This window comes from Ambystoma mexicanum, chromosome 2p, assembly GCF_040938575.1.
Source record: "Ambystoma mexicanum isolate Mex_15411 chromosome 2p, UKY_AmexF1_1, whole genome shotgun sequence".
NCBI lineage: Eukaryota > Metazoa > Chordata > Amphibia > Caudata > Ambystomatidae > Ambystoma > Ambystoma mexicanum.
This window is the reverse complement of record NC_090923.1, coordinates 509,620,487-509,646,988: the sequence shown is the minus strand read 5'-3', so window position 1 is coordinate 509,646,988 and position 26,502 is coordinate 509,620,487. Positions and strand designations below refer to the sequence as shown.

Sequence of the window (26,502 nt, the reverse complement as noted above, 5' to 3'; positions counted from 1 at the left end):
GCGCAATCTGAATGACACAAGACCTAGTAAGATTGTTGTTTGGCCTCCTTTTGTACCCCCCCTCCTTGTCTTGTCGTGCCTAGAAACACTTGTGTACAGGCACGTTATAAAGGACTTATTTCATATCATATCATGTAGCAAATTGCATATTTTAGCAGTGCTATTTTGCAAGATGTTGCACTTGTTCCACTCAACCCCACTTCTTCCTAACCAAAGCTCTTCATCTAGTGCTCCCCTACTCACACCAGCTCCTCTGCTTACCACTGTAAGGAAGGCATGGTATCAAACAGCAAGACATGCACAAGGAAGCACAGTTCAAGAGTGGTTATTGAACTTCAGCTGGGTTTCAAAAATGCCTATGTAATCCTACATCCAAAGATGGAAGCAAGCTACGATCATCAAATAATAATAACGCAGTCCTAGTAGTGTCTTGTCAAAATAAAAGGGCATATACTAATAAACGTATTGCCAATCCTTACTTCTAAATACAAATAATGTGGGAAACAATGTATGTAAAAGAAAAGTGTTCAAGAAATGATATGTCAGGATTTCAAGACGTTGGCCTCCCTTCCCCATGTTTTCAGCACGCGACAAGGCGGCACACTCGAGCTTAGGACTGTCTCTGGCTTCTCTAGCACGAGGATTTAGTTCAAATCTCAGTATCAGGGCCTTCTATGTCAAAGTCTCTTTGCCATTCAAAGTCTCTTACTTCAGAGGGCCTAATGCGACAAACAAATATTCAAAAGTTCCTTTCTCCTTAAGATTCTCATGTACAACAACTTGGGTGATTTTCGATTCACCCCGGTTCCCCCTCTGCCGGGCTTAGACCCACTTTAACACAAAGCTTTTGGTTGACCTCCATCTGTCGGCTCAGACCAAATCCATGTACTTTTCCAAACTTTCTTTACTTTATTGAAATCGAAGACTTTCGACTGTGCCCAGGATTTGACTTGACCCGTCGCAGGACCACTTTGATTCACATTTATTTAATTGATCTCCCTCTGTTGGGCTCAGACCAACTTCATCTACTTTTATCACTTCTCAGATGGGTACCTTCCAAAGACCTTCGATTGAGCACCCACGCAGACCGGACCACTCTGTCGAAGGTATTGCAACTTGCTTTAAAGTTCAATCACTCCTCAGCAATTTAACTTAATTCGCGTATCTTATCACACGCATTGTAACAATGTTCGTTCCAGCACTCGCCATACGATGTTGTTGCGTGCAACCTTGGCTTCAAAACAGACCGTTCTCATATCGGTCCCCCCAACTCAACTGCTCTGTTGCTTTCACTGAAGCATCTGTGTTCATGGAGCCAAGGACAGTACCACGGTGGCTGGAGATTCTCCCCGCCTTCATTACTGACCAAAATGCATTGCACATATAGCCTCTTCTGTTGGCAAACGTTTAAGTATACCAAATACCCATGGAAAGCTGTTTTGATTGTATGTAACCATTACCTTCTACTATGCGCCCAGATGCCCCAGGGCAAGGTGCGCAATACAAATAAAATAAATACAAATACAAAATACTGACGTTGGAGGGCCCCGGGTACCTGCGACACACAATGCAGGATTCTTTATCCTGGTTTCCTGGTCTTACGCTTTCTCCCGAGGTTCTGTGGAATTAACTGTTCCTTGTCGAAAAGGTCAAGGGAACTTCCCTCCTTGCGACCCCCTTCTGTTTCGCCATCTTTCTTCTGTCGTTAAACTTGCATCTTCAAACTGCTGTTTCATTTGTGTGCTTTGCCCCTCGCTCAGAGTGTGCTCTAGTGCTCCACCTTGGTGGCCATGTCCTGGCCACCTGGTTGACAGATCCCCGGGGACTAGTTGGCGAGACACCTTCTGGTTTTTCACACAACTCGCCCTACTTGTAATCCACTGCTTGCATCCCCTGTATACTGTACTCTGTTGCTTCACTGCTAGGCTTGCTCCTTATAAATACAATACATACATACTATCAACTATTAAGAAATGAAAAATGCACAAAACAAAAATATGACCAGAAAAGGGAACATGACCTCAGGAAATAGAAGCTACCCCTGAACCTATCTAAAATCGTTATAAAATTAAACAGGTTGAATATGTATATATTATGTACACAGATAATGTAAAATTGTATGTTTTAAAGAATACCAACATCATTTTTTATTGTTATTGTTAAATGGGAAATGTTTGAAACCTTCTTATAAAAATGTTCTTATATAAATGTTCTTGTAAAAATCTTATGGTTAAAACAAGAATAAAAAATAAAAAAAGACTGAAAAAAAAAAAAATAGAAGCTATTTTGAACATGAAACAGGATATTCCAAATATGCAGCATAAGCAACTTTAGCTTAAGATATCTAAAGAAAGGATATTAAGGGCACTCCTAAAGAGGACCATTTAAAATGTTAAATGGGGACAGAAGAACTTCAATCTGTCAATAGCAGTGTATGTTACTGAGCAATGCACTCGTAACATAATTTAAACTACAGTTCATCAAGCACAAGCCTGTTCCCTTTTCTGTTAATTTTTTATTATATAGGACCATGCAGGTGAAGCCTTTAGGGAAAAACACATGCAGTTATAGATCTTACTGTATTTTATTAGTTAAACCCTTCTGGTTGTCTTTCCTCTGCTCCAACAGTATGTTTGATTAATCAAAACAAAAATATGTTGAATAAATATGAAAAAGTGGTTAATGATATTATTCCATTTTCTCTGACTTGCATTTGTATTTTTCAGTCCACTAGGGACCGAACATTGGATCAGCAGTGCACAGTCAGCCGGCCTGGATTAGCATCTATTGCTGGAGCACTCGCTGTGGAGTTGATGATTTCCATATTACAGCACCCTGAAGGGTAAGTGTTTTTCCACACTAACAGTAATTGTTCACTTCTCAAATGCAGTTTTATATGCTGAAAGAGGGGAGGCTTATTAGAATTGATGGCATGTCTGTTATGTATGTAAATTGACACATTTATTGCAATTAGATCATATTATTCTGCTTTGCCCCTCTTCAGCTCCCCGAATTATTGAAATCTGCCTCCATGGAGCATAACACACCACTTGGTCTCTGTCTGCCCTCACTCATCTGAGGACATGTTAAGACACACAGTATAGATATCACAAACCTTTTTAACTAAACAAACTAGGCATTTAGAATTTTACTTGGACTATGCTTATCCCCCAGGATAACTTGCATCTGTAATTTTGCCAAAGTCCCATTCAATCTTTTTAGGGGAGGGAAAATTAAGCGGCTTGAATTTCTGCAGTTTGGTTATCTTTGTCATGTGCAAGCCCCTTGGACCATTTTATCAGTTCTTGAGGCCTATCTTCTAACACAGTTAAATTATCTTTGCCTCTCTTCTATGTTAGATACTTGAGAGCTTGTTCTGCCTCTTCCAAAAGTGTGACTGTATTCTTCATCTGATATTCAAATGTAAGTGACAAAGGTTAGCCCCAATGGTATCATATGTTGAACAATAAATAATAGATAAATAAATGTTCTATCAGGCAGACAGTTGGAGGTTTACATTATCTTCTCTTACAAAGGTTGGGTGCTGAGAGATCCTGAAAGGTTTGTGTTTGAGCTCCTTCGCTGTCCACTGATCCCGTTTTCTGAACCGTAGAAGAACCTTTTCTTGGCAATAGTCATTTCACTCGTATTTATTGGGGACCTTTATTAGCACCTCCTCCACTACACACCATTTCAAACATGTTATCCTTTCCCCTAATGTCTTTGAAGAGGATGTTCATAATGTCTTCAGCCTTCCTTTTGGTGGTCTTAGGCATCTCCCCTTCCACTATTGGCACTATGAGAACATAGAGATTGCAGCTCCTCTCACTGTTTTCTATAACCTCAACATTCTGGATCAGATCCATCTCGCTTTGTATTTCATTTTGAGGAGGTCTGTAGAGGGCTGATTAATCTCTAACGCTTTGATACTGTGCTCCACTTTGTCCATCCATCCAATTCTTCAAATCAATGCTGGAAGCCTGCATGTCCAAACACAATTCCTTTATTTGTAACAGGATGTCTCCAATTTCTTTCATGGTAGCCACTTCTATCACATTCATGTCCCATGTGTGCTTCTTCTGGCCAAACCCCTCTGCTGTTTGTCTTTTTGAAATGCTGCAGTGAGGGTTCCATGTGTTAAAATCGTGGAAAAAATGAACACAAAATATTGCAGCAAAAAAAGGCTGTGGTTTTGCCGTCGCAATCCATGTAAAGGATGCGGGGGACACCTCCCCCCCCCGCTACCTCTGGACCCATTGTACCATTTAAGGGGAGCGGGGGACAAGCAATTTTTTTGTTCTGGCAACATTTTTGCCGCTATTTTATCACTGCATACTGCAGTGAGTGCACCACCCATGCTGATGGAACATCTGTTCTTGTTGTTGAACTATTTGCCCAACTGGCCCATGTCCTCTGCAGAGTGGACTCTGTTAGGGAGAATTCTCTCTTTAGGCTGAATTTCCTAACCTAGTGAGTCCCCCAGCAGCTTTGCTGGATTTCTGGAGTTTGTTTTTTTTTCTCCTGCCAAGAGTGAGACTCTTTTTCTCCCACTCTTGGACATGATTTATGGTGTTCCTTTGACTGTTAATGTGTTTTATGGGGTCCTTTACTCCATAGGGTCTCATGTGTTTTTACTATGTGTGTTACACAGCACCCTCCGTGCAGTAACACAGGGGTGTCATAGTGACACCCCACCATAGACTCCATACCCTGGGACTGACTTCTGTCTCCCAGGACATGTAAAGTCACCATTGGCTTTACTAGTCCCAAATTATTAACAGAAACCAGTACAAACCATCATATTGTGGACGTACTGGTCGAGGAAATTCGATTGCCCCGGGGTCTGTTAGTCGAGGGGGCACGTCTCCGTCCCCCCTGATCGAGTTTTGGCTGGTGGCAGTGGAAACTACTTTTTATATTCGACCGCGAATATGTCCCTATGGGATTTTCCAATTGTTCGAGGCTACCAACTTTAATTATTTAATTCTCATAGCCTCGAACATACCGCCGGTTTATTTAATTAATATTAATTCGCCGGTTGGTATTTTTTGCCAGGACTCGATTCTAAAATGGCGTTTGTGTTCTCTTCTGTGACTCCAACCCAAGCCGAGCCCTTTGTTCCACTTTTTGGCGGGCTTCTCCACAGAAGCCTCCAAAAGTGGTGCCACTCTGTCTGGGTACCACAGTGGGCGTGGGAGGGGGTTTAGGCACCCTGGACTGAGTCGCACTCTTGTGTGATTGGCCCAAGTGGTAAGCCGGCCGGCTCACCACTTAGCATGTTTGAGTGACAGCTAGGCTGAGTGAATGGGGGTATGCTGCATAAAAGCAGGGCTCTGGGGACTGGAACTTCAGAAGTCGCCACAGGACCTGAGAATCCGACGAGGGAGAAGCTGAGCCGACCTGCCACGACAACACCACCGGTGGAGCCCTGCGGAACCGACTCACCACTTCCCGACTACAGAGAAGATCTCCCCTGACTGGTGGGCACAACCAGTTCACCTTCTTTCTTCGCACCCCAGATCGGTTTGTGGTCGAACTGCCCGTGCCAAGCACCCCGGCGGCCGGATAGCCACTTACCATTGAACCGCGAATCAACAGACCGCTCCTTGTACCTGGGAAACTCCGCGGCTGGTTTCTTCCCTGGCAGTGCAACGGACTCCTGTCTTCCTCCCCGACGAGATCCTCTCTTCCCCCGGACGAAGCACCAACTTGCATCCGCTGCCAGGAACAACTGCCCCCGCTGGAGTATTCTCACCACTTTAAGGTACCGTGTCCGCCAGGCTTCCCTTTCTAAAGATTGCTACAATGTAATAAAAACCCCTTAACTTTCTGGACTGGGCTGGCCGCCTTGACCCTCTAACTGGTCCCTTTCTTTGGTCCAACTCCTTTTTGAACCGTTACAAGACTTTTGTGCACTGCAACCGTGTGACCTTGGACACATTTCGTTTTGATCCTCTTAAAGCGGATCCGGCCTACTGACTCTGGATTCACGGTGTTACTTTGCCTTCCTCTCTTGTGTTCGTGAAAAAGTGTTGGGATCTGTTTCAATTTATTCTCTGCTTTTCTCTCCCTTTTTAAAACGAATTATTAGAGTGCTATCTACGTTAAGTGCTCACCGCTGTCTGTAAATAAGTGTGGCTTTACTTAAGACTTGTCTAATATTCTTTTAAGGGAGTGTATATCTTTTAGTGACCGTGTTTTTGAATTGCTTACTATTAGTGCCTGTGTGTTTTTCTAGATGTGGTTTTAAATAAATAATTATATCTCTTTTACACCAAGCTCTGGTCAGTGTTTACTTGTTCTACTGTGTTCTCTTGACCTATTGTGAATACTCTGTATACTGCCTAACTCTTCTTGAGGGAAGTCTGACTGCTCAGCCACAGCTACCAAGTGAATCTGTGTGGTACAGACTGCTACCAAGTGGGTTTACTGCCAAACACCTGTAGTCCTAAATCTTTTGCAGTGGTCCCAGAGGGAACTGCACAGGTTTCTGCCTAACAGACTCGTAGGGGGTCCCATTGTTAATATGTCAGCAGTTGTGGAACAATAATAAATCTGTCCACCTTTGAGCGGATCACCATTCTCCAATGACTCTAGGCCCCAAGTCTGTGTGTTCCCTTGCTTATTAAGCTCCCTACTCTCCCATAAAGCAAATAATGTATCTCCTTTAGTTTCTCCTATGTGTGAACAAAGTTGGGTCCATTTTAGGGCCATCTTACTACTGTTGCTTCTGTGTTCCTCCTGTGGGCATGCCTCTGAAACTTGTTCTCACTGTTTCAAGCCAGGGTTCACTGGGTTTCATCTGTCTGCTTCCAATACTCCACATCCCTATCGACCCCCTTACCTTCAATTACTATCCTACCAGCCCATTGCACACAACAGTGTGATATCACTCCACAGTACTGAAGATCTATATTATTTCCCATTAAGAATCACTGAGAAGGCTAACATGCACTTTACCTTGAGGAAAGCTACTTCATATCAATCCACTCCTCCCTTTCTTACTGAGTTTATTCTTTCAGTAGTCTTCTAGCTACTACACCGAGATTGCTCTGCAGTACACCTCTTTTTCTAATGAAATCATAACCATTGGTCAAATATCGCCTTACACCCAACACCCATGGGTTGTACCACCTATGAATGGCCTGAACGACCATGTTTAATGGCCTGAAACAAAGCAAAGCTGCCAATGAGGGCTGAGGCCAGGGCCAATACATTTCTGGTATTGTCCGTGTTTGTGGCCTACAAGTTTATTAACACCTGAACTAGAAAACCCAGATGTTAAATCATCCAAAGTTTTACAGCTGAGCTATTTCAAACACAACGTTTTAAGACCTTGCATAGCTTCAACAGAGAACGGAAAAGACAGGAAAAGATGTGTGACAGAGTAAAAGAAAAGGGTAACTCTCTGAAAAGACTGGTGCCCTTTTTTATTTCCTTGGTGGCTAACAGTGGAGCCGGCAGCAAGTGGATGATAGAAGACCGGTGGGTGGTGTGCGCAGGCACGTATGAGATGCTGAGTGGCTTTGCGAGTTCCACAGGGAAAGGCAGTTAAGTGGTCTGTGACAAAGAGAGGTGTGCTCGAACGCTCCGATGGCTCAGAATGTGTGCCTATACCGATGATTAATGCCCGCAATAGTGTCATGTCCTGTATCATGATGCCTGCAAAGGAAGGAGATGATGTCACAGTGGATGTTGTTAGGCAGAAACCTGTGCGGTTCCCTTAGGGACCACTGCAAAAGGCTTAGGACTACAGGTGTTGGCAGTAAACTCAATTGGTAGCAGTCTGTAACACCCAGATTTACCTGGTAGCTGTGGCTGAGCAGTCAGACTTCTCTCAAGAAGAGTTAGGCAGTATATAGAGTATACACATTAGGTACAAAAATACAGTAGCACAAGCAAACACTGACCAGAACTTGGGTATAAAAGTATATAATTATTTATTTAAAAACACACTTGTAAAAAAAATACTCTGGCACTAATATGTCAAGCAAGTTCAAACACAGTCATTAGAAATATATACACCTCCCTGATTAATTATTCAACAAGTCTTAGGAAAAGAACACCACTTATTATCAAATACCGGGGTGAGCGCTTAACCAAGATGGCACTCCAATATTTATTTAAAAAGGGAGAGAAAAGGCAGAAATAGAAAAGCACACAATACCAACACTTTCAAGAACCACAGCAAGTCAAGAAAGGCAGAGTCTACTGTAGAGCAAGAAAGTTCATAGGCCAGGCCCACTCTTGGAGAGAACAAGGCGGAATGTGCCCAAGATCACACAGTTGAAGTACACTTTAAAAGTCTTTGCAGATAGTTCAAAAGGAGTTGGATCAGTTCAGAAAAGTTAGTTAACAGGTCCCAGGTCACCCCAGGATAGAGTGTCAAGGATTTACAGGGCACCTTGAACAGTTTGTTGCAAGGGAGACCAGGCGGGACACAGTACCTGAAATGGTGAGAAAGCTCCAGCGGGGGCAGTTGTTCCTGGCAGCGGGTGCAAGTCGGTGCTTCGTCCAGGGGAAGAGAAGGTCTCGACGTGGAGGAAAGCTGGAGGTCGTTGCACTGCCAGGGAAGAAACTGGCCGCAGAGTTTCCCTGTTAAAAGGTACTACCCTTTTATTCGCGGTAGTGGTGAAGCGTGGCTATCCGGCCGCCGGGATGCTTGGCGATTCGACCACGAGACGATCCAGGAAGGCGAAAAGAGGGCGAACTGGTTAACCCCACCAGTTCAAAGGAAGAAGACTCTCCAGGATGAAGATCTTCTCTGTCGTCATGAAGTGGTGAGGCGGTTCAGCAGGGCTCCACAGGTGGTGTCGTTGTTGCAGGTCGGCTCAGCTTCTCCCTCTTCGGATTCTTTAGGTCCTGTGGCGACTTCTGAAGTTCCAGTCCCCAAAGCCCTGCTTTTATGCAGAAAACCCCCATTCACCAGTCCTAGCTGTCACTCAAACATGTTAAGTGGTGAGCTGGGGCGCTTACCGCTGGGCCAATCACACAAGAGTGCGACTTGAGTTGGCGAGGCAACTCAGTCCAGGGTGCCTAAACCCCCCTCCGACACATCCTGTAGACCCAGACAGAGTGGCACCACTTTTGGAGGCTTCTGTGCAGAAGCCCGCCATAAGTGGAACAAAGGGCTCGACTTGGGTTGGAGTTAGAGGCGAACACAAACGCCATTTTAAAACCGAATCCTGGCAAAAGACCCAACCGGGGAATAAATATTAAATAAGTAACCCGGCGGTATCTTTAACATTGCACCAAAAAAAAGTGGTGTGTTTAAAATGAATGGGAAAATCCCATAGGAAATATTGCGGTGGAATATTTTGCCTGGTAACCACTGCCACCAGCCAGAAACTCGACGAGGGGGGACTGCACAGTGCCCCCTCGAAAAACAGACCCAGGGGCAATCTAATTACCCCTACCAGTACTTCCACAATTTGATGGTTTGTACTGGTTCTGTTCACAATTTAAGACTAGTAAAGTCAATGGTGACTTTACATGCCCTGGGAGACAGTAGTCAGTCCCAGGCTATGGAGTTTATGTTTGGGGGGTCACTATGACACCCCTGTGTTACTGCACTGAGGGTGCAGTGTAACACAAATCCCAAAAACACATGAAGCCCTATGGAGTAAAAGAGCCCATAGCCCATAAAACACATTACAAAGTCAGAGGACATTCTCAAATCATGCCTAAGAGTGGGAGAAAAAGAGTCTCACTCTTAGCAGGAGAAAAAAATAAACCCCAAAAATCCAGCAAAGCTGCTGGGGGACTCACTAGGTTTGGGAAATTAGCCTATACAGAGAATTCTCCCTAACAGATGTCAGGATGTTGTAAGTGAGTGACATGACTGAGTGATGTACTGTGAACTCCGTGGGCTGCATAGGTCTCAGTTGGTGCCTGGGATTTGGATGGTGATGGATTGTCCAGTGTGTATTCTCTTTTGTGTATTCTGAAACCTGCAACTGCAGAGTAGTATTGCAAGCATGAATCTACATGTGAGACTCCAGTGTGATCATTGCAACCTGCATTCTAACTGCATTCTACAAATGTGCAATAGGCTTTCTTGTTGGCTCTGTTCTACAGATTAGCAATACATATTCTGGTTGGATCAGCCTCCCTTTCCAAGTGAATATATAGCTATTAAAAGGTCTAATGGTATGTGAATGCCTCTAATTTAGCCGTCTTGAATTCCTGAACATAGCATCCACTTACAAATCACTTACAAATACATGGCTTCAATATTTATGTTCTGTGTAGTTGTAGCAGAAGTTATACTACTGCTTCTACTACTACTTATTTTCTGCATGCAACTACTAGCACATACTCTAGAAGAAGCAGGGCCTGTAATACTTGTAGTGGAAATAGTACTACAGTGTGTAAGGAAGGCATGGTATCAAATGTCATAAGACTGACACAAGTGATCACAGTTCACGGGCGTTTATTGAAGTTCAATGGGTTGGTAGAACGCCTATCTAACCCTAAATCTAAACATGGGAGCAAGCTACGACCATCAAATATTAATAACGCAGTCCTAGTGGAGTCTTTTTAAAATAAAAGGGCCTACACTAATAAACCTTCTAAATACAAAATGGTGTGGGATAACAATGTATGCAAAAGAAAAGTGTTCTAGAAATAATATGTCAGGATAGTTGAGCAGTTGGCTTCCATTCCACACGTTTTCAGCACGAGGCAAGGCGCCACGTGCAGGCTTCACACACACTCTGGCTTCTTGTCCCTGAGGTAACAGTTCAACACATAGGCATTAGGGCCTTCCGCCAAAGTCTCTCTCGCAATGAGTCTCTTATTGCAGAGGGCCTGATGTATCCAACAAAACACAAAAGTTCCTTTCCTTTATCAGGGTTTTCACTTTCACAAGTTCAAGACTGGTCTCCCTCGGGGTCGGACCATGGACCCCCCCTAGTCTGGGCTCAGATCCTCTTTTCCACAATGTTCACAACTTGGTCTTCCTCGTTTGGGATCGGACCTTGGATCCCCCTTGTCCGGACTCAGATCCTCTTTTGATACCAGAATTGAATACTTCGAATGTGTGATGGGTTTTGCTTAAACCGTCGCAGGACCACTTTGATGCACTTCACACAATTTCCATCAATCTTCTACTTTCGTTTCATTTGTCAGGATACCGTTCAGAGACCTTCGACTGAGCACATTCACAGTGCCGGACCACTCTGTGAACAGTATTGTATCTTTCCTTTTAATGTTCAAATATTCACCAGCAATTTAGCTTCACTCGCGTCTCACATCATACGCGTTTAACAATGTTCGTTCCAGCGCTCTTTTTACAATGTTGCCGCTTGCAACCTTGACTTCAACACAGACCGGCCGGGCATTGGTCTCCCCAACTCACCGGCTGTGTTGCTCTGTCGCTTCTTTCTTCTTGGAGCCAAGGACGATAACACTGCATCTGCTGCTCCTCCCCGCCTTGGTCAGTTACGTGGGAGGACCCTCGGTATCTCTGACACACAATGCAGGATTCTTCAGCCTTGTTTTCTGGTCTTACGTTTTCTGCCTTGAAGGTTTCTTGAAAGTAATGGCTTCATGCCAAAAAATCACGAACTCTCGTGCCTGACCGTCTTTCTCATCTCGTTCAGCTGCCAACTCGAAACTGCTGTACCTTTGTGTGTTTTGCCTCGCTCATAGTGTGCTCTCGTACTCCGCCTTTTCTCAGTGTGGGGAAGTCTAATGGAAGTCAGGTGTGAGTGATTGTTGATAATTGCCTGACCTTGCCTGACCATAGTATTGATATCATATGGCATTTATAACCCTCCTATTCACAAGTGTTTCAAGGCACGAAACACATGTCTGGTACACAGCTCGGGTGTGAGTCTGTTTTCTCCCAGATCGGGCTGTTTGTGTAAAAGTGTTTGTGCAGGAAAAGGGTGGGGGGGTATGAGTTTTTAAATATCCCATTGGGTAGGATGGGGTAAAGGTGTTAAAAGGAAGAGAGGGATACTCCGTCTCACCATCTGGTGTCCCACTCCCTGAGGAGCCCTCACCCAGGTGATCCTCCCACACTGGTACAGCCCCAGGGTATGGATCCAAAGGCGATGGCCATGAGAGAAGATCTGCGGGGACTAGCGGGTGACACACCTTCTGGTTTCTCACAAGTGGTACTACCAGTACTCATACTATGATACTACTCAATAGCACTGTACTACTGCTAATTGTAAAATTAATGTTAGTACCAGTAATACCAATATTATTGGCAGTACTGGAACTACTACTAATTTTGATAGTGAATTCATTCCTCCCATGGAGTCCACATTTATGACCCCTATCTTCCAGTGCAGCTGCTCTTAGTAAAACTTTCCGCAGCCTGGGGGCGCTGCATGGCTCAGGGTCTGCTCCACCTGATGCTTCTATATGCCATGCACTAGTCAAGACGGTATTTGTTCAGCTTGTTGCTGGAAGAGGGATTTGAGCCCTTTACCTGTTCCACTTCCTCAGTACTGGGTGTTCTGCTTTCTTTCGCCCGGACAGACCTGCAGATTGATTCTGTAAAAGGGTATCTTGCTGCCATTTCGGTTTTCAAGAGAACCCCGGGCGTGGCTCATTTTTCCCATCCCCCACAGTCATGCAATTTATGCAGTGATTGTGTAATCGGTTTCTCCCATGCCTGGTGGTTGTTCTGATTTGGGACTTGAATTTAGTGTTAACTTTTTCTTTGGCTGCTCCGTTTGAGTCCCTCCATTCTTGTTCTTTCAAATTACTCACTCTTAAGTTGATTTTCCTGGTCGCCATCACTTCTGCAGAGTCCCCGTTCTGGACTTTTTCCATGTGGCTATGTCGGCATGTTTGCAAAGTATTACTGCTTGGATTCTCAGTCGGGACAGGATGCTTATTTTGATAGAACGGTCCTTCAGAGTTTTCTGGTTTAGGTGGTGTGCTTGTTTTCCTCCCTCCTCTAGATCAATGTACTGCTGTGGGAGTCTTTCAGAGATGAGGAATCCGTGGTAAGAAGTAAACCATTAGGAGAACAAATGACTTACCTCTCTGTAATCATCTTCCTGATGGATGTTCCTTCCATGGATTCCTCATCACCCTCCCAATGCCCCACTTGGTGGATAGCTAGTACACCTTGGTGCTGCAGCCGCTGAGAGTCAAAGTGCTAGGGAAAAATGGTGGCACTAAGGTCACAGAGCACAGTGTCTCAATATATACTGGTCCCAACGTCATGTCTGGTGTGGGGTGTATAGAGACTTAAGACGATGCCGCCCGGAGCAAGGCTGCACCCCCTTGTGACGGAAAGGCTGCACTGGGAGATAAATATCATAGATGAGGAATCTGTTAGTGGATCATCAATCAGAAAGAACATTACAGAGAGGGGAGTAATTTGTTAATCACTGCTACAGTTTGTATCTCTTGTTCTATTAATGTACTATTAGTGGCACTACGACTTCTAGTGTTCAGGATTACTACATATGTAAGCTGGTTGGTGCGAGGCATTTGAAAATGCAACCTTTTATTTTGCATCTTTGCTCCAGGAATGGACCAGAAGACTACACATCTTCTCCACCTCTGATGTCTCTTCCCTTTTCATGGATTAAAGGCACTGGACAAAAGAAGAACATCCTAATTAAGAGAAATGCTTACACAAATAAGATAGATGTTAAGAGTTTTTCCTTTGGAAATTGTCAGAAGATAAAGCATTATTAATATTGAATAACATATTGTTGTAAATATGTTATGGCCCATTTGAAACTAGTATACGCTCATCCAGTCTGGATAGAGAGATCTTTATTACTCTTGCAGCAGTATATAAAGGTGCCTTTTTGTCAATCTGCTGCTACCTGTTGGAGAGAGAGCACAACATGCAGGAAGCTCTGTTATAGTGTTGACAATTTTGTAAAAGCTTGTGCAACTGTGTTAAATGGGGAGAGAGCTGTCAAATGTTTCTTTAAAAAACCTTAGTAAGTTTGTAGAGGATTCCTTCCTACCAGGGATCCATAATGTTAGCTTTTATCTTATCCAGCACCAGCTGTCTTAAGAAACATTTTCACCAGCTGTCTTAAGAAACATTTTCAGTGACCACAGGGAGAAGCGCAGCTCTGTATCTTCTCCGCTTGGCATTGTTGTGTGTCACTAATGCCGGATGTGACATTGGGGCCAGTATATATGGAGCCAGCCATGACCTCAGTTTTTTTTCTACGCAGGCAGTATACTATTTGGAACACCACTATAGTCAAATACATGTGCTGCGTCATGCCTCATACCCCAAAGGCCCTGGGCTTCAAACCCGACTCAGATTGTGGGCGGCAAATATCTGTGTTGAATCTTTGCAAGGTGTGTCTTTATTGCCTTGTGGAATACCACAGCACTATTGTGCATTGTAGATCCTGCCAGTCCACGCATCCAAAGGCCCTCTGGGAGCGTGCCACCAAACTCTTCACTTACCTCTACCGCTACCGCAGGTATTGCCGTTTCCGGCATTGGACCCTTTGTCGAAGAGGACCCAACCCCTAAGTGGTGTCCAAGAGGAAAATCCCCATCCAGCCAAGAAGGACAAGAAGCAGCAGCACAGAAAGAGGTCCACTCCAGTGGCTCCAGGCATCACTCTTCTTCCTGCTCCCCAAGGAAACGAAGCCAGGGATTCTGATGAGACCTCACAAAAGTCTTCACCTGTGCATGCACCTTTCGCGTTCCTCACCAAGATAATGGGAGAAATTAAAGCTCAAAATGCTTGACATATTTGGCAAGTCCCCAGCAACTTCGGCCTCAGTGGCAGAGCCAGGTCCTACTTGTTGAATCTAGCAGAAGTACCTCCCCGATACTCAACGGTATGCCTGCTGGACCAATTCCGGCTCCTCTTCGGGATATTGTTCCACACCTACACTGTTTAGCTCTGTCTTCGGCATTAAGGCATTGGCACTGTCTTTTGGCGTCAGCCTCACTGTCTGGTGCTTCGCTGTATTATCCTCTGGCACCAACGAGTGAGTTCTTCTTGAAAATGTGTCAGATCTTAAATTAATAAGGGGACCACATACCTTTATGGGTTTGAACACTTTGACTTGATGAAGGGCAAGATTTTCCAGAGGAGTTCCACAAGCAAGATATGAATTTGGCAATTTAGTGTCTGGCTTGACAGATGCTAGTGATATGGATACCTCGCCTCAGGTGGAGCTTTTACAACCTCCCGCATATAGAAACCTTGCATGTCCTTTCAGTGGGCCGTTGGCAAGATGTTAGTCTCTGGCGCTGACTTTGCCTGATAGACCAATAGTCCAATTTGCTTTGAGTGATATGTTGGGAAGAGGATTGTCCTAGGGAAATCCTGCTTCCCTTTAATCATGCTGTGGCTGGCCCTCTTATGTTGGCGTGGTAAAAGCCTGCCTTTGTTCCTTCGATGAGCCATGACCTGGGAAAAGAGCACAGAGCAGCTCCTTTTATTCCAGGTTTTGCTCACTCACCCCTCGCGTGAAAACCTAATAGTTCAGGTCTTTGCAGTGGGGTCAAATCTACCTCGCTTTTCTTGCCCCAGTACAGGAAAAGCAACATGTTGGATGCTTGGGGCTGCAAGGTTTTCACATAGTGGAGCCTTGCACTTGGAGCCATGCATGCCAGTTGTGCTTTAGCTAAGTAAACCCACACCCTGTGGGCTGTGGTCTCCAAGGCAGCTGATAACTTGCTAACACAGATGATGAAGGATGGGTTTTCTTCTGTATTGGAGGATGGAATGGAAGCTGTGCATCAGACACTTTAATCTGTCCATGACACGGCGTACTGTGTTTCTGCAGCTATGGGCACTGCATCCATTATTCACAGACATTCCTGGTTGAGGACTTCAGGTTTTACCCTCGCTGTTCAAGTCAAGCTGCTTGACTTGCTGTTAATGATGACAATCTGTAAGGCCGATGAGTACTTGGAGGTATTAAAGGTATCCACGGCCATGGCTAAATCCCTGGGTTTAGCTTTCCAACAGCCCTCCGTTTCCACATTGAGTACGCCTTCCTTTCGGCCTTTCACATCATTTGCCCACCATTGCAAGGGTCTCCCACTGGTAAACCAGGACAGTGGCACTTCCCTCTTCATGACAGGGACAGAGGTGTTCAGAGAGGTGGGTCTGCTGCCTCCACTGACCCCCATAACTGCCCATGGTCCAAAATGCCTTTTCCGTAGGACAGGGATTGTCCCTATTCATCAAGGCATACCATCTGATATCCTCCAAGGCTTGGTCTTTCTTTTGTTTATCTCCCACAGGACCACTCTCCTTCTTTCCCCTTTTAATCCCTAGTCATTTCGTCCGGAAAGAGGTCCAGGTTCTCTTGGAAAAGATCGCCATCGAGCTGGTGCCTGCCTCAGAAAAAGGAAAGAGGTGATACTCTCTGTACTGTATCGTGCCAAAGGAGGACTGGGTCCTGAGCCCCATCGTCGATCTGTAGCTTTTGAATTTTTACCTATGTAAGGCGAAATTCAAGATTGTCAACCATCACCCAGATCCTTGAGGTCATCGAGCTCCAGGACTGAGTGGTGTCCATCAGAAGCACAAGAGGTGCCTGGGGTTTGTAGTGGAGATTACCATTGTCAGTTCCTAGTTCTACCTCTGGTCTTTCCTCGGCTGCTAGGATCTTTACCAAGCTGCTTGCTCTGGTGGCTCTTTGGCATAGGAGCGAGAGAATCCATGATTTACCCAACCTGGTCGATTGGTTCATTTTTGCCACGGACCTAAAGTTGATGATGGCACATCTGCCTCACACCTGCTAGCTTTTGTACAGCTTGAGCTTTTCCCTAAACCTCAAGAACTCCCAGACTTAGCCTTGCCAGTTGATCAGAGCAGTACTGGACAATCGCATGGGCAGGCTCTTTCCTCCTGAGGAGTGAGTTGCAGACCTCTCACAGATGGTGTCTATCTTTCATTCTCAGAGTCTGGTCCCAGCCTCAGCTTCCCTGCGTCCTTTTGTCCTCATTGCCTCCTGCTAATGCCGGAAGCCAATCTTTGAATCCATTCTCTCCAGTGGCTGCTTCTGCGCCAGCGATCTCAGTTTGTGGGTGACATGTAAGTCCTTTTGTGTGTCTCCAGCAAGGTGTCTCAGGGCCTGCTATAGTGGTCTCCATAGGTTACCTTACTAAAGGGAGTGGAATGCATGAAGCAACCCTTTCCTCAACTGACCATCCTAATCGGTTCATCCCTTAGAGGTTGGAGTGCCTACTCAGTATATCTAATGGTGAGCTGCCTGTGTCCCCCCATATGCACATCAACTTGCTGCAACTGCACGCTATCAGGCGGGCTTTCGTTAATTTCTTTCTCCAGCATGGGGTCTGGCATGGATTCACATGCTCATGAATATTCCCCGTCGTCAGGCTGGGAATCCTCGGTCGAGGATTCCCAGCCTGACGACGGGGAATATTCATGAGCATGTGAATCCATGCCAGACCCATGCTGGAGAACAACAGTTACAGGTAAGTAACTTGTTCCTTCTCCAGCATGGGGTCTGGCATGGATTCACATGCTCATGAATATTCCCCGTCGTCAGGCTGGGAATCCTCGACCGAGGATTCCCAGCCTGACGACGGGGAATATTCATGAGCATGTGAATCCATGCCAGACCCATGCTGGAGAACAACAGTTACAGGTAAGTAACTTGTTCCCTCCCTCGGTTTGTGGTATGTGTCCTGATTATGATGGACATCCCAGTGGCCATGCACTACCTCAACAAGAGTGGTGGTTTGGTGATGCTGCTGCCATGCGTGAATGAAAAGGGGATGTGGTTCTGGGCTCTACCGAAATATGTGTCCCTGACCACTTCCCATCTTTCGAGAACTGAAAATGTGGTTGCAGATGGAATGAGCATGCAGAAGTCAACCTTCCACAAATATGAGGTCTACCAGAAAGTTATGGGTGGACCTCAGTTGGACCTCTTCACTTCCAGTGTGAATATGACATGTGAATTGTTTTGCTCCAGGTAATTTCCTCAGCAGGGAGCCCTATGGGAAAACATTGATTGTCAAATAGAACGTTAATCCCTCTATGCATTCCCTCTGACTCCTGGTTAGCCTCGGGGTCTCAATAGGCTGAATAATGACCCTGAACACCCTGGCCTGGGCTTGGATGACATGGTACCTTGAGCTTCTGGCCATGTCCATCTTTTCCCTTTAGTGTCTTTCATTGGCTGGGTCGGGCCCTGCACACGAATCTCAGCAGCCTCAGTCTTCATGCTTGGCTGCTAAGATGCTGAGGCACAAGAAGTGGGATCTGTCTGAAGATATCTTTGATGTTCTTCTTTCTGCCATGAGACCCATCTATGCCTGTTGGTTCTGTAACTTTTCAGACTGGTGCCAGGAGCAGGGTATTGATCCTTCTGCCATTCCTAACTAATGTGTGCTGGATTGTATGCTCTGTTTGGCTCAGCAGGGGATTCATATTTGTACTGGCCACTATTTTGGTCTTTAAGAAGACCCCAATCTAGATTTCATTCTTCACAATCCCCATTGCTAAACAGTTTTTGCAGGGACTATCCATGTAGTTTCCCCCACACCAGCTTATTGTTTCTCCGTTAGATTTGAAATGTGTTCTTACTTTCCTTTCTTACTCTGTATGAGCATTTTCTCTCATGTTCCTTGAGGTTGGCTGCCTTGAAGGCAATTTTCCTGTTTGCTATCACCTCTGATAGGCAGGTGAATGAGCTCCTCTCAGTTAAACCTTCCTACCTTGTTTTCTCCAAAGAGAAAATTGGGACTTTTCCAAACAAAGGTCGTGTCAGACTTTTATCTGTCACAGAATATCAATCTGACTGTTTTCTTCCCTCCACTTTATCCCTTTAATGTGGGTGTGATTTCCCCACTGGGATCCCAAGAAGGCGCTCGGTTATTATGTCTCTTTTAACAAGGGATATCAATAAGGATGACCAGCTTTTTGGGAGTTACGCTGGTACCAGAGCAAGTAGGGCTGCTGCTAAGCAGACCCGGTCTGGGTGGCTTATCCTTTTTATTTCAGGGTGTTATGATGTGTCTGGGAAAGATGTTCCAAAGGGCCACAGGGACCATTTGAAAAAGGGTGGCAGCTACCTTTGTATTGTAAATTGGTGTCTCTGTGCTGGACCTCTGTCAGGTAACCATGTTTGGATTGCCTGCACATGTTTGCTGAGCATTATTGTCTGAATTCATTGCCGGGACAGGACGATTGTTTTAATTGACCAGTTCACCACAGTTTACTGAGTTTCTCGCTCTTCTGCCTCCACCAGGTACTGTACTGCTAGGACGAAGAATATGTAGAAAGATGGAATCCATTTGAAGAACAAATTACTTACCTAACGATAATGTTCTTTTTGATGGATAATCTTTTCAGATTCTTCTTTGCCGTCGCAACCAACCACTCTTGGGGGATAGCTTGTACACCGCCTTCTGTTCTGTGGTCCCTCATCTACTGAGTACAAGGAAAAACGGCAGAAGTAATGTGATTCCCTGATTGCCAGGCATTTCGGTGCTGGACTGCCCTTGGGCAGGACAAAGACTGATATATAGTGGACATTTCTCTTCTGTGAAAGGATGGTGAGCTAAAGACTCTGGTTGAGACTCTAACCCGGGATATAGGCCGGTAGAGAGAGACTCCCAGGACCCCCCTTGTTGCATGTTCTATGCAATAATTATTGCATGGCCCTGGCTGTGGGCGTGGCTACAGGGCCATGCAGTAGGACGTTACTCCTGGAGCTCCTGCTGATCCTAAACGATCCCGAGTAATTTAAGAGGCTGCACGGTGCATTTGCCCGCAAGCACAAGTCATCTGGCACATGAAGTAGCAGAGCATCGACCTGTGTACGCTGGAGGATCGGCAAGGAGTAATTGCGCAATGCGGACCGAAGAAAGTTTGCGAGTTGCTAACGGAGGAGTAAACAAGATGACGGACGATCTCGGACAAAGAGCCAAGTGAGGACCGGACACTGCAGCATGTTGGCAAAGTGTGAGGTGCCACTGGCTGGCAGAATAGACTGGACCGGACCCCGGACAGTCAAGAGGGCTGATCCGGACTGTGTCTGTGTCAGGGATTCTAGTTTGAAACGAAAGAACCAGCTCCCACGAAGCCCCCACAGTGAGGGCTTTGCCAGCTGCCCTGGAGAGAGACGTAAAGTGCGGTCCCCATATCTACATGAAGCGCTGCTGAAGCATCGGCAGTGTGGGGGATCACTGAGGGACGGGAGACGCACATGCTGCGTAAGAAGAAACAGCATCAAAGGAAACAAAAGCCCTGATGTTTCTTCGGAGGGATGTGCCGAAGTGGCGAGATCCAGGAGAACTGCAGGGCCAGCTAGCGGCGTTGCAGACCTCACAGACAGCTAATGCTCAGCTGCAGCAAGCTGGAGAAGGTACTGGGGATAGTGTGCAGTATCCGAGCGAGGAGCAAAGCAACGCGTTATGGACGGATGTGGTGCATGTCATTGAAGGGCAAGGAATGAGGACAGTGTAACGGATACATCCTGCGAGTAATAATAGTTGCAGCAGCAGGCGCTGGGCAGCGTTCTGCTGCGAATCAAAGGTATTAGCCTATTTGACCTAAATCAGTTGACCTAATAACCAATTTGATAGAATTTTGCATGGGTAATTTGTCCTTCGGGACAATTTGGTTGCATATATTGCAAAATCCCAACCATGGAGAGCAGGGGTTGCAGGGGTGTCCCCCGCACCCATGTTTGATATTTTGCAATTTTGGGGGTGCAAATGTGTCCCTCGCTTACTTAAAATTGGGACAAAATATAATAAAAACACACGTGTGTTTAAATTGGGGCCCGAGCAAATACATTTCCCGTCAGTTTGCCGCGATAAAAAAAAAAAAACGGTGAAACATACCCAAACCGAATTAACAATACGGTCTGGTGGGCACACCGAACGGATTTACAAGGCAGGGTCACCAGTGAGGAATGAGAACAGCAGCAGTGAAGATACATGGACTTGTATTTGCACAGAGTCTGGGGGAAAGCCGCTGTGAGAACTAGGAATACAGCAGGAACCAAGACTTCCTGAAGTGGTGCCACCCTTATGCCCAGGAAGCACAACAGAGGGAGTAGGTATCTGGATGGAGCGGGTCACCTCCTGCATTAGTGTTGTAAAAATCCCAGTGAGGACAAGGAAGGGCTTATCATGGCAGGTCGGATGCAATAGTTGAAACGCCAGTAGTGATCGGAGACGCCCCTATGAACGTCTGTCTCTCTATTTGATATTAGTACGCAAGATAAAAGAAGAAAGACGCCAAGCACCGGGACATCCACGGTGACCCTTGTGCAGGATCACTACTGGCCGTTTCAACTATTGCATCCAAACATTCAGCGGAAGAGGTATGAGCTGCGACGCAAACTGTGTAATGGTGACTGGATGGCTGTGCCAGAGGGGATGATGGAATGGAATGGGGACACGCCTTTACATAGCAGTCAGGAGACCAAACTGCCCCAGTTCCCACAAGACTATCTGAGCCAGTCCCTACTATAACCTGGACCAGAAGGGAAACGTGAAGTGCGGATGAAAGGTACTGATGACCTGACAGTGGGGCATTGATTGGGGAAGTGGGCAAAGGCACTGACTGTAAGCAGCACGAGCAGTAGCAATTTAGGTGCCCACATTTCCCCTGTTCACGAGATCCCGGAAGCAGCATTTTCAGATCCCAATAGTGGATGGGCAGCCCCAGGGCCATGGGCGTGCATACTGTATATCTGTAAGAATCTGGGTGGGTCTTTCGTGCCACCAAGTACCTGACAGAGCCACTGGGTGATAAGTCCATCAACAGGGTGCTGAGCGGACCACAAAAAGCTTGCAGCACAACTCTTGAAACTATTAATAACCGCGGACACCTGCTGGTTAGGCTGGAAGGAGGTTGAGTGAAGCGGCACAGGCCCACCCAGCAAGGTCAAGTCCCTATGGCAGCAAAGCTGGGCAGGATTAGGGCTAGATAGGGACGGTTGCACCAGTACGGGTCGAAGCAGCTGTACTAATCGGATACGCCAGAACATTCCTGTGAGCAAATGGCGGATAGCGGCAACAACAACCTGTAAGAACTGAACAGTGAGCAGCGGTTTGACGCATCCTAGCGACACAACCATTGGCAGGGGTGCTGAGTGAAGTGACGGGAGCGAGCCATGACGTCTAAACCTCAAAGAAGCAAAGGGAAGCAGCTCACTTTGGAGACGTGCACAAATCTCTTCCATAGACGGATCCCTGGGTTGGAGTCAGGGCAGTTGTGGACGTTTTCCCCCGCTGCACAGGGCACACCCCTAGGCGACAACACCCGGTTGGAGTTCCACGGGACCGCAACACCGGAGTCAGCGCGGGCCTGACCTGCTTACTTAGAGACGAATAATGGTGCAGTACAGGTACCAGAGCATTTCACCTGCAAGTGCCTGCCGAGCGCTGCGGCTAGAAGGGAGCCATTTTTCTTGACGACTTGCTTAGCCACGCACCTTCCATCTCTCTTCTTAATGGAGAATTCAAGAACTCCTCCTTCTAATGACTGAAAGTCAGTTGATTCATAGTTACCGAAACACAGGCTTGTTTTAATGTTTAATTAACATTCTGTTACCAATGTCTAGTAAAGTCGGAAGGACTCCCTAGCCTGTGTCATTGTTTTTTAAAAGGGATAGCTATACGACATGAAACACAAAGTAGCACCTATCTATGCACCCAAAACATTATATGATAGCCATTTAACAAGCATTTGGAGCAATATAGCTAAGAGTACTGAATGTATCTAGTGAAAGCCCTACAATCAATGGACAATCATTCTGTAAATTCCATTAACAGTAAATATACAAAATGAGCTTTTCCAATCCACCTTGGATTTTTTTGCCTATGACCCTATGATTATATTATGTTACTACAACAACACTGTATCACACACAAATGTGGTAGAACATCTAGTACACACATTTACTTGTTTTGACCCTCATAAGTATTAAATTGTATGCATAAACCTAACGTGTGTTCATCTTCCATACCATGTTCTACAACTTACTATATTTTGTTTTCTTTACAAAGAAACACAGAGGTTCCCTTTATACCATGTCCACTACTTCTCAACATCAAACAAACCCTTTCGGCACATGTGTTGTGACCACCACTACTACTACTATATCCACACTCCAGGTGGCCATACCTTGAACAATCTGGCCACAAAAATATGTTCTGTGACTTCCACTACTACTATACTCACACTCCAAACGTAATACTCATCCTCTAGGCAGGGGTGATATAGTTAAAACGCCCTAACTATTAAACCCAAAATAAGTGTACTGTTCTCACCATAGCTAGTCGCCAGATTGTTGGGGGCATTAAACCCAAATTAGACGTACTGTTGTGGCCATGCCCCAAACAATCTGGCCACAGTCACACTTACTAGTACTATTACCAGTATTAAACCCAAATGAATCATTGTTGTAGCATAGAACATAACACCACCATTCTCAATGGAGGCCCATGGACACCTATTGCTGTCCTTTCTGTCCTTGCACATTAAAAATGCCCACAAACGCACCAACAGCCCTGCAACCACTTTTACACCCAATAACGCACATATTGTTCCCTTTCTTTTCTACCCTACCATCCTCAAGCATTTTTTTCATCCTCAACTTAATAAGACCTTTATTTTTCTAAGCTTTTTATACTGCGGTGTCCGCAAACAAAAGGCAGTGGTTGCGAATCCAATCTGGCGGCCGTTGCAAAAAGTTTGAGGCACCTCACAGTTCTCAATTGACCAATCAGCAGTTGCAACTGATGTCCACGGACACTATGTGGCTCCATGATTGGCTGAGAGGCATCCGCAGACAGCGAATTAGTAAGTGAGTCTGCAGACTGGACAGAGATATCACTAATTTGGCAATTTTAAAAATAAACTACTGGACGGATTTATACCAAATTTGCAAAAGCACGCTTTCAGGACCTGACTGCCGCACCTCACTCTGAAAGGGGCCCTTAGGGGTTCCTCGCGATATGGAAACAAGGCAATAACCATACACGAAAGGATGCGCCAGGCACAAGGTTCAAATTCCCAATCCAAGCAAAATAGTCCCAATTGGCCAACTGTGGTCTCACGCCCCGCGACCTTTATTCTCTAGACCTCGTGGGACGCAAGAGAGAGAATTACGTACATCAGTTACATATATACAAAATGCATATCATACAATCAGCTATGTCATGTTTAATCCCCCCCTTTATTAAGTTTCTTTGAACTCGGGATGATGGACATTTCCGACGAGTATGACAATTATGACACTTTCGATGTCTATTCTAGTAACAATGTGCAATTTAGAAAGTGCAGAGGCATCTTCTAGTTGTTGAACAGAACACAGTGCTTCTGTTCTTGGAAGCAAGCTGCACACGGGGGAAGAGCCACATTCCAAGCTTTCCTATCTATGAGGTGCTATTCGTGTCCTGGGTGCCGATACGCTCTAAAAGGGTTTTGTGAGGGGGGGCCGTAAGAAGAGCATAATTCATGCCTTTAGCTGCTTTATTCTAACATATTCTACCACAGTACGAGACTGGCTGGCAGCTGTGAAATGATTAAATGCCCTGCAGCTCTCCCTCATGGCTACAAGAGGGAGCGTGGGCATTCCTTTCTGGGCTACTCATGAGGAGTTTCAACGAACTCCTCAGTCCCGCGACCTTGCCCTTTCATATTCAGACAACAATGTTAACAATTGAGCAGAGTAAGCAGAATTCGCAAGAATTGCAAGCTACAAAGCAGTTTTAGACAGAAAGCAATGAGCAATGGTTAACAAGCAAAATGGCGATTCTTGCTACGTTTAAAATGGCTGCTTGTTCGTCAAGCATAGCAGTCTGTATTTCTATAATTCTGTGCATAAGATGGTTGGCCTTCGGCCATCAAGATACGTCTGTCATTCAAATGAAGGGTATTCACTTTTCCTGATTGACAACTCAAGTTTGGTGGCAATCCGTACAGCAGTTCAGGCTGCAGCTGCAAGCAAAATTGTTTCCATATGTAGCATGTCTGGATTTCAAAACGTTTGGGACCTTAACAACCTTTCCCCGCTTGACGATTTGGCACCAAACTTTGCAAAATCATTCAGTCGGGTATTTGCTTTTTTTGTCAAACGGCACCAATGCTATAAGCCTCCCAAAAACTGCTCTTCCTGTGGGAAAGACAATTTAACCATAGCTACATGGTGACTATCATGGACCCTATAATATTCATAACCTCAGACACATTTCCCTTTAAAGCAAAACTAGATTGATTACATTTACATATTTCTGAATGGGTAGAAAAAAGAATGCTTTGGTAGATGATGTTTAACTTAAAGCAAATGTAATTTGAAATCAATGGGTTAACAAGTTGTGAAGATCTGATCCATAGGCTTTCTATTTTCAAATCTAATGCTAACACGATAGTACAAAAAAGTGAAGTATCTAACGCTGCCGCAAATATGATATTGACATTCTGTTTTTCATCTAATTATTGGGCAAGTGAACCTGACAGCAAACTTTTGAATAGGCCTCCCACAAGATGATAAATGAATGACTATATTGTGTTCGCTTTTCCCCTATGTATTTTAGGGAACGTGTCTTCTAAATCGTGCTTGACCTTTAATATAAAAAAGAGTTGCCATCAAATAATGAAATTATGAGTGAATCAACAAAGTCCTTATTAAAATAGCCTTTTGGAAAATAATTCACGTAATCTCCGACTTGCTCTTTGACTCTGGAAGAGATATGTTGACAAACAACATGTGATTCACACAGTAGAACACAATTACAGAGACTGATGCTGGTGCTCCGATTTAGGAAAGAGAATGCAATTAAGGAATTTAATTAAAGTAATTTGTCATCATAGAATTACGCTGCTAGACTACAGTAGGATGGTAGAGAAACAATATGTGTTTCTGGGAACAATCTGTGCACTTGCAGATACATAAAGCATTTTGGTGAGGTTAACATAAAGACATATCTTTAAAATGAAATGCATCATCAAGTTCAGTTTGGTTGTTTCTGTCTTTTTGGAGCCCTCTTCGTCGGAGCAGGAATTTAAGTGAACATTTCGAAATGGTAAATTCCTTTCTGCATTAGAGTTGCTCATTTGAAGTTCATGTTCAAGTGCATAAAGAATGTGATCGTTTTAAACAGATGCTCACTGGTATGTAGGTTGAGTATACTCCAGGAAGGGCTTGTCTGGTGGTTTCCCCCAAACCACCCAAAAATTGCATGTGTTGTCAAGCTTTGTCCCGTTATGCTATGCCTTGGTCCATATTCGTGGCCTCCAGTTTGTAGTTAACTATTTACAAAACAAAAAAGGGATGGCTGCAAGGTTGTTAATTAATCAAAGCCACTCTCCTTGCCAAAGGAGCCGACCAGCCCAAAAAGCTTGGTCACATCTCTTCTGCATGAGACCACAGGCAAACCTACAGACGTTTTGTCATTATTGGGAGTCATCAGTGCTAGGTCTAGCTAAGATCTCTAATCACAGCAGGCTTGGACCCGCATCAGGGCATAGCCAGCCATCCCACTGAAGGTAACATTTTCAAAACAGAAACGTGATGGCTGGTAGATTTTGAATTGATGTCA

At 45.1% G+C, this 26,502-nt stretch overlaps 1 protein-coding gene across 5 annotated transcripts in view; it reads left to right on the top strand.

Moving 5' to 3' along the window:
• The window catches only part of ATG7 (autophagy related 7), a 2,414,869-nt gene that overhangs the window by 1,447,624 nt on the left and 940,743 nt on the right, over positions 1-26,502 (top strand). For all 5 annotated transcript variants that reach the window (XM_069643921.1, XM_069643925.1, XM_069643922.1 and 2 more), the window contains one exon: positions 2,727-2,842. In XM_069643921.1, the coding sequence (XP_069500022.1) occupies positions 2,727-2,842 (116 nt within the window). The remainder of the gene's footprint in view (positions 1-2,726; positions 2,843-26,502) is intronic.